At 33.0% G+C, this 15121-nt stretch overlaps 2 protein-coding genes across 3 annotated transcripts in view; both read right to left on the bottom strand.

The window, feature by feature from the left end:
• LOC126739401 (trimethylguanosine synthase) overlaps positions 1 to 14529 on the bottom strand; it is an 83528-nt gene extending 68999 nt beyond the window's left edge. For both annotated transcript variants that reach the window (XM_050445071.1, XM_050445070.1), the window contains exon 1: positions 14328 to 14529. In XM_050445071.1, coding sequence (XP_050301028.1) covers positions 14328 to 14425 — 98 coding nt within the window. In that variant the 5' untranslated portion in view covers positions 14426 to 14529. The remainder of the gene's footprint in view (positions 1 to 14327) is intronic.
• LOC126739405 (serine/threonine-protein kinase greatwall) lies at positions 9013 to 14300 on the bottom strand. Its single transcript, XM_050445075.1, has 2 exons — positions 13015 to 14300; positions 9013 to 9825 (listed from the first exon to the last, which is right to left on the bottom strand). The coding sequence occupies exons 1-2, from the start codon at positions 14117 to 14119 to the stop codon at positions 9176 to 9178; spliced, it is 1755 nt and encodes a 584-aa protein (XP_050301032.1). The 5' UTR covers positions 14120 to 14300; the 3' UTR covers positions 9013 to 9175.
• Positions 14530 to 15121: the final 592 nt, after the last annotated feature.

A 15121-nucleotide genomic window follows, 5' to 3' on the forward strand; every position in this document is an offset into this window, starting at 1 on the left:
TGGTTGGTCATCGTTAGCTTTCTTTGCAGCTTTTATTGCTGTTCGGTATTCATTTTTAAAATTTTGTATGTAATCTTGTAAGTATTAGGGTGCATCGAGCTGTTTATTAAGTTCAACAAAGTACTGAATATTATGCCGCATTGCTCTCAAGTAAACATTAAACCAAGTCACCTGATCTTTTTTCTTAGAGTAGGTCTTTTCTGAAAAACAATCCAGGAATGCAGTAGAAATAAGGTGAACAAAATGGGAAAACTTATCGTTCACATTTATGTAGATGTCATTAACGAAGTCCCAAGACATGTCCTCTATTATAGCACTAACTTTTTGAAGCCCTGAAAGCTGCTCCCCTCCCAGCAAGGTGCATTCCAGATACACAGCTTTATGGTCAGATAAGCTTGGATCAACAATCTGCAGCCCAAGGTTTTTAGGATCAACGTTGGAAAATACATTATCAAGACAGTTTTCAAGTCTGGTGGCTTTGAAGAGATATGTTGATAAAATCCAAAACTGTGCATTAAGTTACATAAATTTGCACACTGTGGAGAATCTGTATTAAAATGGATGTTAAAATCCCCAATAACAAAGAATTTATAAGCAGGATAAGTGATTTCAAAGCACCCTCCAGTACTTCAATAAAAATATCAAAAGAGTCTTATGGAGGCCCATATAAAGTTAATAAATATCTATATTTATCTTTATATCAATATAGATCTATCTTGTATTTGGCAATATACACAGAATATACACAGCATAGTTCAATTTGACCCTGAATGGACAGATCTTTTACATTATGAAACTCTTTAAAAAACATATTTTTATTTATTAAAATGGCAACTCCCCTGAAAATCCTTGAGTCACCATGAGAGGTATGGATGAGTACTAGAAGTCCAGGCTTGGGCGGTTGTGGACAAAACTCCAGTTCATGAAAAATGAGGAAGAAGAAAACCATTTTGTTGCCAATTTAATAAGTTTGCCATTGCCTTGACGTAAAATATAACCGATAACTATTAAGTCCGTACATAATGGTCACAAAATAAGTATTTAACACGTTGAGTGCCACAATGGTACCAAAAAATGTGGGTCTTCTGGCCAAAAAATTTTTTTTTGTTAATTTGTTTAAAAAATCCATATTTACACATAAAATGAAGAAAAAATTTAGAAAAAAAAATAGATGCACTCAAAACGTGGATTTGAAAATGTATCTACATTGGATACACGTGGCCATTATATTAGTTTGATTAGTTTAATGGTTATTGTAACCGCATGTATCCAACCCAGATACATGGGAGATATATTTGACAACACTGCTTGAATATGAAGCCGGACGCATCGCGGTTGCGCGCATTTAGATATTTTACTTGCCGACGGTTGTTTGTTGTGCCTGTCGTCTGTCAGTTCTTGGAAACTGTAAACATTCGTGCGCATGAGTACTTTAGTACTTTAATTGCAGTAGTTTTATTATCATCGCCGAGAGTGGTTTGCTGTGTGTGTTATTTTTCAAAATGGCGTACGAAGAAGAACAAGCTAAATTAGAGAAAATGATGCAGGAAATTCTCTCTGAAGATGAAGATTCTGTATTTGGTGACGTTTATTTGTCAGACGAGTATCAACCCGAAAGCGGAAACGAAAGCAGTGACTCATCTACTTTATCTATTACACCTAAGCGACGTAAAAAAAATGCAATCCCTCAACAACCAATTTATGGTAGGGGAAAGGTGTACAAAACGACATAGTGGGCATGACATACTTATTATATGTAACTTGCTAACGTCGTAAGAATATACGCATGCGCTAAATTATTTACCCAACAGGTTCCAACGACTTCAGTTTGTCTCTGCTCACTAACGGAGGTGTACGCTCGATATTTCTAAATTTGTGGTGCAAAAATATTTTTCGCGCTTTGTTTAATTTGGTTATAATACTAGACAACATTTCGCTAGGTAAACTAGGTTTAAACGATTTTTTTTAACATTTAGTAATAAGAGATTTACAAGATGAATAATGCAAATATTAGAAAAAAATTTTTTTTTTTTTCTAGTCGTGTAAAATGACATAGTACGTTGTCGGCTAAAATGACATAGTATGTCATTTTGCCCGACTTATAGAAATAATTATTTTATTTGTTATTGCAGATTGTCATGCCCCGATTGTACGAAAGAAAGACAAATAGGCAGTCATGGAGTACAGATTTGATGTTAAAAGCTATAGACGCGGTCAATAATGGTGAAATGGGCTGGTTAAAGGCATCTAAGACTTACGGGGCACCACAAGCAACCCTACGAAGACATGCTTTAAAAACAAATAAAACAATAAAGACGGGGGAATAACGCCTCGGTAGATTTAAGCCTACTTTTCCACCAGAAGTAGAACGGCAGTTAGTTGAACATCTAAAACTTCTAGAGTCAAGATTTTTTGGTCTCACAAGGAAGGATGTGTTAAGCTTGGCCTACCAGTTAGCTTTTAAAAATGACTTTCAACACAACTTTAACCGTGAGAAGAAAACAGCAGGAAAAGATTGGCTGCGAGAATTCCGAAGAAGAAATCCGGATATAGCATTACGTAAGCCAGAGGCGACATCTGCTGCTAGAGCCCAGGCTTTCAACAAACCACAAGTTGCTCGGTTTTTTGAGATTCTAGAAAAGGTGATTAAAAAAGAAAATATCAACCTACTTAACATATATAACGTCGATGAATCAGCACTCTCTACTGTGCAAAAGCCTCAAAAAATATTTGCAACAACAGGTCGTAAGCAAGTAGGAGCCATAACCAGTGCCGAAAGGGGATCCCATGTAACCGTTGTTTGCTGCATGAGTTCCAATGGTAATTTTATCCCATCAGCCTTAATATTTCCGAGAAAAAACATGAAGAACGAACTTACTGATAATGCTCCCCCAGGGACTCTTGGCATTGCTCAGGAGTCTGGTTGGATGACTGGAGCAGTATTTTTCCAATGGTTAAAACATTTTTAAAAGTTTACGAAGGCCTCATCAGACGAAAAGGTGCTTTTAATTGTCGATGACTATTCCAGCCATAAGTACCTTGATGGTCTGATTTTCTCCAAAGAACATGGTATTGTTCAGCTCTGCGTGCCTCCTCACTGCACCCCCTTGATGTTTCAATCTTCGGTCCCTTAAAAACCTATTTCGATCAAGCTATAACCAAGTGGCTTAAGGCACACCCAGGCAGAGTTGTAACGCAATTTCAAATAGGTGCCTTACTTACTGAAGCATATGGAAAAGCTGCCACTATTAAAAATGCAACCAACGGCTTTTCTAAAACCGGAATATACCCACTAAATACTGTTGTATTTCCAGAATACATGTTTCAAGCAGCAGAGACAACAAATATTCCAGAATCTGAAGGTAATATAAATATAAAAAACACTCTAGCTGAAGAACCTTCCGCAGCGCTATCTCTACAAACTTCAAACGGGATGGGCAATTTAAAGGACGTAACCAATCTTCAAAAAGTAATCCCCAGTACATTAGATCAACAAAATAAAAGTTTACTTGCCGTTACTGTCTCCGATCTGAGTCCCATTCCAGTAGGACCATTTATCTCAGAACAGGGAAAGAGGAAGCCGAGAAAGCGTCAGGGAACTACCGTGCTAAATTCTACTCCAAATTTGGAGGAAGCAAAATCAAGAACTACACCCACAGTCGATAATAAAAAAAGAGCTGCAACTAAAAAGGTATTTGTTGACACTGACCTGAAAACAACCCATTTTTAATAGAAGACGACGAAGATTGTACTTGCATTTACTGTGTGGATTAGTGTGGAAGAATTTAAAAGGTCAAAGGCAAAGGAAATTTGGCTGCAATGTTGTTCTTGCTCGAAATGGGCACACGCTGAGTGTGCTGGAGTCGACAAAAAAACTAAGATGTTTATTTGTGAACTGTGTTGCGATAATTAATTTTCTACAGAAATTTTTGGCAATATTTAATAGGTATGTCATTTTACCCACTTAGGAGGGTAAGATGAACTTTTACCTTTTTAAATTAAATACTTTAAAATGAGAATTTCTTTTTGAGTTTATTTAGTGATTTTTATTTTGGAAAATAGAGTAGAGATGCCTGTATTTTTTTGTTACTTTTGTAGAATTAAAATATTTTGTTTTCATAGACAATTTTGATTTTTGAAACCCTATGTCATTTTGTACACCCTTCCCCTAAGTGTTATATCGCTTTAATTAATTAATTCTTATTTATAATTGTAAGATAGAGGAAGTTGTTTGATAGGGGTTCAATAAAACAAAATCGCAATAACATTAATTTTAATTATTATAAACTAAAAATTCTTTCTATGTTACACTTTGTAATTTGTAATAAGGACTTTTTGTCTTTACAGATAGTCCTCAACCCAGTACAAGCAAAGGTGTAGTCACTAACGTGGGTTTGGAAACTCAGCAATCCAGTCCAGATCGTACACGTACCTTGATATCTTCAGACGACGAAGCAACCTCCAATTTTCCCACGCATTATAATGTTACCAGCCAGATTTCACAAACGATAGAGGATGTGATAAGAAACATTCGATTACACACCACCTCAAATTCAGAAGACGATGAAGATATTAAAGCTTCTGATAACCAATCATCCTGGAATCCAGTTACAGGTATTAATTTAAAAAAAATTTCGTTTATAGAGAATGATCCTGGCGTAAAACCGGAATTTCATGACCAGTTTTTTGATAAAGATCCATATAATATTTATAAACTTATGGTACCTGCTGAAGTTATAAATCATATAGTCGTTGAAACAAATCGTTATGCAGCACAATCTAAAAACAAAAATTCAGTTCAGAATACAGAAATGGGTGGACACCAATTCGGAAGAAATTGAAAGGTTCCTTGGTATAATTATGTGGATGGGACTATTTCAGCTGCCAAGTATCCAAGCATATTGGCAGACATCTTTTTTGTACTTCAATAAACTAAGATCTTTTATGAGCAGAAACAGATTCCAGCTGCTTCTAAAAATGCTTCATTTTAACGATAATGAAGGTGTTGTTCAAAATCGTCTTCATAAAATAGACCCACTTCTCAAAAAACTCATAACCAGTTATCAAGCACCTATTATACCTGATAATGAGGTATGTATTGACGAGACTCTCGTCCCCTTTAGAGGACGTCTCTCTTTCCGACAGTAAATAAAAAACAAGAAGCATAAAGCTGTTCAAATTGTGTGTCTCCAAGTACCTATCCAAATACCTATAACCTCAGTGTATATTGCGGTGCTGAAAAAAAAGGGGATGCCTGTGTCTACTGCAGTTGTAATGTCTCTTATGAATAACTTACTTGATAAAGGACGAACTTTATATACAGACAGTTACTACACCAGTGTCGGGTTAGCTCATTGTCTGACAAAACGAAAAACTCACTTAGTTGGAACGCTGCGTGCAAACCGAAAACTGAACCCGAAAGATGTAGTCAGTTAAAAACTTCTAAAGAACGAAGTTGTTGCAGCCGAAAGTGACACTGGTGTAGTAGTTCTGAAATGGAAAGATAAACGTGACGTCTTGGTTCTGAGTACTAAACATACAGACAGACAAATTTAATAAAATCAATTCAAAATAAAATTAAGACTTCTAATTTAACGTTAACCAAAGCAGATAAAGGAAACTGTGTGGTTGTATTGAATAAAGTCGAGTATGATACTAAGGTTTTTAATTTTATAGAAAACAATAACATTAAGAAACGATCTGCTAAACTTCCAACTTTTATCAAGAATGTCAATGATGCTCTTAAATTTGCATCTTCAATAATTAGCCCACAACTTCGTTATTCTCTTTCAGCGAACTATACCACAATCCCCAAACTTTATGGTTTAGTTAAAATACATAAATCGGATATACCAGCCCAGATGCCTATCCGACCAGTACATTCTTTTACTAACTCTCCAACTTATAAGCTCGCAAAATGGCTCAACAAAAAACTTATGGAAAACATTAATTGTAATTTTATACATACAGTAAAAAATAATGTCAGTCTGGTTGATAAACTAAAGAATGTAGATATCCCCAATAACTCTTTTCTGAATTCTCTAGATGTTACAAATTTATTCACCAATATTCGGTTAGTAGAAGCTATTGACTTAATTAAAAATAAATTATTCAGTTCATCCCTAACAAACATTGAAGCTCAACATATGTTAAACCTTTTAGAAATATGTCTAAAACAAAACTTTTTTAATTTCAATAGAGAGACATATGTACAAGAAGATGGGCTCTCCATTGTCTCCTCTTCTTGCAGACACATTTATGGATAATTTTGAGAAAAACCACATTTTAAATAATAATCCCTACAGTCATAATATCGCTTACTACTATCGGTATGTCGACGATTGTCTTTTATTGTGGAATGGAAATCGAAAAGATCTTGGTAGTTTTTTGTCAAACATAAACAACATACACAATAATATTAAATTTACACTAGAAATTCAAGCTAATAATAAAATTAATTTCTTAGACCTAACTATAACCAACTTTAACAATAGCCATGATTTTCAGATTTATAGGAAACCGAGCCATACTGGGGTAATAATACATAACGAATCTTTTCACTCCACTAGTCATAAAATTGCTGCATTAAACAGTTACGTAAATAGAGCCATAGATATCCCAATGACATCGGAGTATAGAGAAAAGGAGTTTAATATTATTAAGCAAATTGCCACAAAACATGGTTTTTCCTCAACAATTATCGATAAAATAAAAAATAAAAAACTATTACGTAACTCAACTCATAATGTATATTTAAACACGTTTCAGAATGAGGACCAGGATCAAAACCCTATAAAATTCGTTACTCTTACATTTAATGGCCCTGTTTCCTATAAAATACAAAAACTTTTAACTTCACACAATATCAAAGTTGCTTTTAAATCTCAGAAGACATTGGGTAATCTCTTTTTAAATAATAAAGATAAAGATGATATTTTAGCGTGCAAGGGTGTATATAAACTTTCCTGTGAGTGTGGACATTATTACATTGGAAGAACAAAACGAAATTTTAAAGAGCAGATTTCCAGAGCATAACAGATGTATCAGACAACACAATTCGGAATCTCTTTTTGCTAAACATCTAATTGAAACTGGACATTGTACAGATTTTAATAGTAATTTTAAAATAATTCATCGTTTACAGGATAATCGCCTTTTGAACAACTTAGAGTACTTAGAAGTTCAAAGATCACTTAAGAAAGACCATCATAATTCCTTAAGTTCACAGATGTATCAGACAACACAATTCGGAATCTCTTTTTGCTAAACATCTAATTGAAACTGGACATTGTACAGATTTTAATAGTAATTTTAAAATAATTCATCGTTTACAGGATAATCGCCTTTTGAACAACTTAGAGTACTTAGAAGTTCAAAGATCACTTAAGAAAGACCATCATAATTCCTTAAGTTCACATGGGAGAAAATAACCTAATTAAAACTTTATTTGACTAATAATTACTTATAAACGATCTACAGCTGTAGAGCCATCTTTCGCGCGTCTAGGCAATTTATACTTATGAGATATATAGTACTGTAAGTAACCTATATACACGAATTGATGATTGGTTTGTAAATAGATAGATGTCGTAATGATATTGTTTGTTTGAATAAATTAATGTGGCGTCCGTTTTTTACGATTTTAACATTGAAAATTATATACACCTACATACACGTATAGTACAGTATTGATCTTGGGTTTTTTATTTGTTTATATTAATGTGAACGTAATTTTTTTTAAAAGTTTTTATTATATTTGTGTTGTCCACGTACACTAATATAAATGTCCATTGTGTTTCTATGTGTTTTAATTTTATGATGTTGACAAATCTCGTTTTATAATTGTAAGTACCTAACATAATTTGTATCGCCAAAAACGTTGTATTTTCTACTATATTTTAAAGTTGTAATGTCTTCTTTTTACTTTAGTCCTTGGCCTGATGATGTGACATGTGGAAGTCACGAAACTGGTAGCCAATAAATAGGAATTTTCTGGATATTTAAGACTTTTTTTTACCCCTTCTTGTGCCCTAAAACAAGTAACTGTTAGACAAAAAGGTGGCGAAGTTGAAAAACCTGAAATTATAGCCGACTATAATAAATGTAAGGCGTTTATTGACCTATCTGACCAGATGAAGTCATATGGAACATCATTGAGGCGAGGAGTAAAGTGGTACAGAAAATTAGCTATAGAGTTACTAGCGGGAACTGCAGTCGTAAATGCCTACATTTTGCACCAAGAAGTTGCCAACGAAAAGATGTCAATAACAAAATTTAAAGAAATGGTTGTAGGAGAAATGCTTCGCATTCCACCTGTTGATGCAAAAAAAAATCTGAAGAGGTTGGGAGTAAATTAGCGACTCAAAGTAAATTTAGGTGTGAAGTTTGTGAGAAATTTTATTGTTTATCTTGTTTTTTTGAAACTCGCACTTGCCTTAAGTGAATAAACCACATTTTTTGTTTTAACTTGTTTTGTTTTATTACGTTTAATTTCATGTTTAGTTTAATTTATATTTAATAAATTTATGTGAATAAACCACATTTTTCTATGTATTTATTTCAAAATTCCTCTGCAGAACAAAGAGCAAAAATAAATTTCGTAGGCCAAACCGTTTTTGGGTACCCGAGGCCACCATATAAAAGCTCCCATAACAATACATGTAAACCGTGCATCCAATGCGGATGCAGGCGGCCAGAAATACAAAAACCAGTTTGTATCCATTGTGGATACATGCGGCCACTCAATCATCATGATATATGCATCCATGTTGGATACATGTGGCACTCAACGTGTTAATGATTAAATGATATAATATAAATAATTTCATTATACAGCTATATAATTCTCATATCAATGACATAAGTATTGAAAAGCTGATAGTATAATACTGATATTATAAATCTTCAATAGTGTTTTATAAAACTAAATAAAAATTTCCATTTTATCTTTTGGTTATTAAGCTGTGTATCTAATGGTAATTTATTAATCTGACTCACTTTTATGTTTACTCATTACAAAATATAACATTTATATTACACATTTTTCAATAATTGAGTTCAATTTTTCAATAAATTAAAATACTATATTACCTTTTTATTCCTACACTGCAACTGTTAAAAAAAGACAATAAAAACATAATAAGTATCACAGGAACCTAACTGTAGGTCAAAAAAATTACAAATCAAAACTAGACAAATTAAAATTAAGCAATTCATTTCTAGCTTGAAAATAGGCGGTGTCAGTCAGATCACAAGGATCCGGCACAAATGGTGGGGTCATATTCAACAAATTTGACCAATCGATGTGCTTAAAAGCCTCATGATGCATTAATTCCTTCACCCCAGCCCTCCCTTCAGGATCATGGATTAAAAGACTTTCAATGGCTGCAACAACTGGATCAGACAAAGCTTCATCATCTGTAGGCCATTCAATATTATGCTCCAATATATTTTTAAAAACTTGCTGAGGTGTTTCATCATTGAAAGGTGGAACTCCAGTCACGAATTCATAAAAACACACTCCCAAAGCCCACCAGTCAACCGCATGATTATGGCCCTTCTTCAGAAGCAATTCAGGAGCTAAATAATCAGGTGTTCCCAATATTCTTTGGTCAGAGCTCCACTGGCCTCTTTTCACTGATTTTGGGGTTCTGTAAGGAGTTCTTGGGGATTTGGGGGTCGCATGTTCGCTTGGTATGGGACTTACTTGACTGGATAATTCTTCTTGCTTCTTTGACTGGTCAGGAGTTGACTTTGGTATTTGAAACCTTGTGGATTTTAGATGTGAGGTCCTTTGGGCTGAGACTGGTGTTGAAAATGTTACTCCTAAAAAAAAACTTTTCATTTATGTATATTACATATGGACCACAAATAAATATAACTGTTTAATTCATATTCATAATTACAACACAAGAAAAAAAAAACAGTTTAGGACCTGTTTACCATAGATTGCAGAGATTCCAAACTATTCTAAGCTATCATGTTGTGAAATTATTTCTGAATAAATTTTGGAAAAAATAAAGTAAACTTATAAAAATTATAAATTCTCTAATTAATAACACCTTCTAGTCATTGGGTTGATAACAAAATATGTATTCTGTCATTTAATGATGTTCAGATGCTCAAAAGATTGTAAATTTCAAAATATACTAATAACAATGATTCAGTGCCTACATTTGCTTAATCAATGTTATTAATATTGGATATTTCTCTCTAAACCCATGTAAGTATATGAATGCCTAAGGAAAGATGATTAAAGGCTTTTTTAGTGAAGTAAAACAAAAACTTCTTCACCAAGGTGCCTCTGGGAGTCACTAATTGAATATTATTCACTTGCCTTCTAACATAGGATTGGATAGGGACAACTGAATGCCTCTTGTATATAATAGGTATACACTTACAAGTACAAGCATGTATGGGCAGTAAAGATATTTGGTGAGATAAAAATAGGCTTACAAGACTGGATACCTCCAATACATTTTAACATGACCTTTAGAGTTTGTTTCTGTATTGTTATGAAGAAAAAGTGGTGGTACTACTACAAAGTCTATATATTTCAAATATGTAGTTGAAATATATATATATATATAGAGTTTGCTACTACACCCCTGAAATGGTATCTCATAAGCAATGTGAGACTCAACTAAAAACAAGTAAGCAGATCTCAGTACAGGTGGCTCTAAATTTTCTGAAAACATTCTGAAATCATGAAATTAATTCTAGTAAAATTAAACAAAAACAAAAAGCCTGGATGAGTTAGTATTTCAACTAAAGTTGTGTCTAAACTTCCTGATATGGCTGCAAGTACTCTAGCAAAGTTCATGAATTTATCTTTCAAAAGTAGTATTTTACCAGATAGTTTAAAGATAGCTAATATTGTTTCTCTAGAAGGGTAATGATCAGGATAATCCTTCCAACTATAGGCCAAATAGTCACTCTTTTACCAATGCTATCTAATATTATAGAAAGACTGGTTAGGAAATGGATCATTACTTTTGCAGAGAGAAATAAAATACTAAATTTAGCACAATATGGTTTCTTTCCTTAAGCCTGTCCTAACATAAGCCCAGATCTACAAATTATGCTATTTTAAAATTTAAGCATTAATGAATAAGAGACTTCAGCAGCTGTGTTTTGTGATTTAGCAAAAGCTTTTGACTGTCTCAATCATAGAATGCTGCTGCAAAAATTGCAGATCTATGAAATCAAAGAATCTCTGCTTGTCCTAGTTTGATCACTTGTCTATAAAGAATCAAAGTCTAATATGATGAGGGTTATAAATTGTGCAGTACCCCAGGGCTCAGTGTTAAGTCCTGTTCTGCTTGTACTGTACATTAATGATATTGCATATTTGAGTGTTTTTGATAAATTTACATTGATGCCGCAATTTAATGGAGTTTGCAAATGGAGAGGACTTAAGCAAAATTGTGAATCATGACTATACATACCTTAGTAAGTGTTGTGTAAGTTTTCTTAAATGATGTTAATAAAAGTAACAGAAAATAAGTTTTTAGGATTATGTATTGCTAATAAGCTGAAATTTGAAACACATATTTTTCATTTAAACAAGGAATCATCTTCTAATTGTTTTAAAGAAGATGGAATGGAATAGTATGGAAGATGTTTTTGGGGTTCTTCTGCTAATCAAAATAAGTTAAAATTGAGAGATTCATGTAAACCTCTCGTTATTTTTCTTGCTAACAATATATTGACTCAATATATACTCTCATTAACAATATATACTCTCATTTTATATCTTGGAAACAGTTTCTATGATCCACAAAGTGTTTTTTTAAGTGTTTTATTTCATTTTTATTTTTTACATTATGAATTTAATGTGAAGGTATCACCGTGTACTTATGTTAAATTTTCTTCCTCTCTGTCAATAAATTACTGTACTTTAGACAATAAAGCATATTTGATTTGAGATATACTGGTTTTCCCAAGCAAGTTCCTCAACTAACCTTTCAATTTCATAGGAATGTCATTGTAAAGCCTAATACATTATATGAAAAACATTGACAAAAGAAAGCAATCCTATGAGAAATCTTAAATTTAGATTATGTACAGATCTACAATATTGAATTTTTTTCAATAAACAAGTGCTAGTTATTATTTTATGAAAAAACACCAAAGAGTGAAATTTCCTCACTTTAAACAACTTAAGATGAACCCAATCTGTGAGACACAATTTCATGCTTCTTAATCCCATAGACAAACATATTTTTGGCAAGACTCCTGTACAAATTGTATCTTTTGTGTATCTAGTAAATTGATGCAAGATGAATAGACTGCATCACAAAAATTATGACTTCAGTATGCATCAGTTTACATTATTTTTAAAGCCTCTCTGAGGGTTAAGGTGATTTAAAGCAAAGTGAGCCTCTTGAAGACATGTTTTAACATGAAATTGAAAGTGCAAATAATCCACCCAAACAATCTAATGATACATCTACTATTGATTGTAAGTGGGTTTAGTTTGTACCAAATATCTTTAATTTAACCAGATTTACAAGTGGATAATGATGCTTTGACAATATGAATCAAATTATGTATTTAGATCTTCCTCTATTTTTTATTTGTAACAAAGTTAGATAGAATAAATTAATAGAAACTGCATCATCACCATATTGGTGGGACACTACTTTAGGAATGTAACTAGATCATTTAAATGGATATTAAAAAGCAAAACCTAGTAATTGAAACCAAGACCTAGTATAGTTTCTTTTTGACTTCAAAAAGTCAGACCCTCTCCTGAAATAACTCAAAGCTATTGGGTATTTAACTACCTATGACTTTTCAATGCTATGAATTTAGTCATTAGGGATAAGTAAAGTGATGCTCCGAGTATTTTTAATTCAGAAGTATGATGTTAAAGGGGTCATCAAATTCAGTGACTCACATATAGATCATTTTAAAAATAATGTGTCTAAGATATTATTTAATTGTTTTGGTAATGTTATTTTCTAATTGCTTTATTGGGAAAAGAAAATTATTTTGAATGGAAAAACTTACCTTTAGGTGGACTAGTGGAATCAACTCTTAATATTTCCATTTCCCCAGTTAAGCCTGTCCTAACATAAGTTTTCCTAATACTTCCTGGACTTGGGCTTCTATTTTTCCTTTTCCTCTCAGTTTCTCTGCCTTTATAATACAATCCTAATCTACTGGGAATCTTTCTGCTAAGTGGAGACGAACTGCTATTGTTCAAGGTATCATGTGAAGTCTGTAAGCTTGAGGCACATGTATGGTAAGAAGAGTTTTCTGTATTATCAACAGACCTAAGGGGTGTATAATTATCGGCTGACAAAAAATGAACTCCTGACAAGCCTGTGTGGTTTTTACTCTTATTTTCATTAGATTTTTCATTTGATTTATTAGAATTGCCAAGGGTAGATGTGTTGCTCTCTTTCAACACAGATATTTCTTCAGAATGTAAAAATAATGAGCTATTGTTTGAATAACTATTACACCTAGAAACACCAGATCCAAAACTTAAATGTGAGGTTAAACTTAACAACTGGCCTGGGGTTCTAAGATGTAAATTAGGAGTGCAATTTTCAAAATCCGTAATTTCCAAGTCTCTGTGCATATGTACTTTGGATAAACCAAAGTCTGTGAGTTTGACATGTCCTTCTTTTGATAGCAGCATGTTGTCCGGTTTAATGTCTCTATGAATTATGCTGTGCTGGTGCAAATACTTTAGGGCTAGAGCTACTTCTGCAATATAAAATGTTGCCATAGACTCATCAAAAAACCCATAGACGCTTAATAAAGATTTCAAATCTCCTCCCACCATGTATTCCATAACTAAGTAAATTGATGAAGACGTCTGTAGTGAATAGAACAGCTGAACACAAAATGGACTTTTCGTAAGAGCCAATGCATTCCTCTCATTAACCACTTGTAGCACCATGTTTTTATTTATCATTTCAGTTTTTTTCATCACTTTGATGGCATACATCGTATCCATGTTGGTTTTTTTAGCCCCCAAAAAAACTTTTCCGAAAGCCCCTCGACTTATTGGCTTTATAATGCAAAAATCGTGAATATCTGGGGGCCTACACGTACTGTTTGATTGGAGTTCAATTTTTTTTGAATCATTAGGGCATCCGCTCATTTTCCTTTGCTTTCACTGAAGGTTTGAAAACCGCTTCAAATTACACTCACCACAGGCACATAATTAATTAATTAATTGCTTTTCATTTGGAATTATAGGATTCGAACAACGGTTTTTTCGATAAACATGCCGATGCCCCCAAAAGTGACAACTCGATCTGTCAAATTAGGAAAACGGTGGGGACGTACGAGAATGAATTTCTTCTTACCTTAGGAAAATCCGGCTGAATAAACAATGAATTTCCTGATTGTCTGCGGTGGTGTTGAACTTAATTAAGGCTAAAACGTCCCTCGCACTACTGGGCATTATCACTAACCCGGTTATTTATTCATAAATTTTAAAATGCAAACGGGAGGTCCATGGACCGATCAAAACAACGCGATATTGATATGTGTGAAAGAGAGATGGAAACAATAATAAAATTGAAATGAGACGTTCGAGCTTTAGTTTCTTCTGTTGGCAACATTGTCCACATAAGTCCAACAACCAGTGGGGAAAACTTTATTTATTTGCCCTCAGTCACAAACTTGATAAAATATATCTGGACTGCTAATGCATATAAAAAAATTAAAAAAAAAAATAAAAAACGACTTTATTTTATACTCGGTGAGATTCAGCACAGCTGTTGCTAGCCGAGTATTCATAGCAAAAACAAAATATAAGATTTCAATAATTACAACAACGTCGAAACATACAGTAAGGTAAATTAAATATTCAAATAAATAGAAAATACAATTGAAAATTGTCCCTAAAAAATCTACAAAACAAAAAGTAAATCAAAATAAAAAATAGTCTCTAACAACACAAAATAGTCTCCAGTCTACCAGACAAAAGTAAATCAAAAGCAAAAAAAATAAGGCAAAATTCTCTCCAGAATCCACAAGACAAAAACAGGTGATTAATCAAAAAAAAAAAAAAAAAAAAAAAAAACAACAAATAAAATAAATAAAGTAATTAATATTTAGAAAAAAGGTAACTTTTATACTTCTTTTTAAAAGTCGA

This window comes from Anthonomus grandis, chromosome 8 (genome assembly GCF_022605725.1).
Source record: "Anthonomus grandis grandis chromosome 8, icAntGran1.3, whole genome shotgun sequence".
In the NCBI taxonomy this organism is placed as follows: Eukaryota; Metazoa; Arthropoda; class Insecta; order Coleoptera; family Curculionidae; genus Anthonomus; species Anthonomus grandis.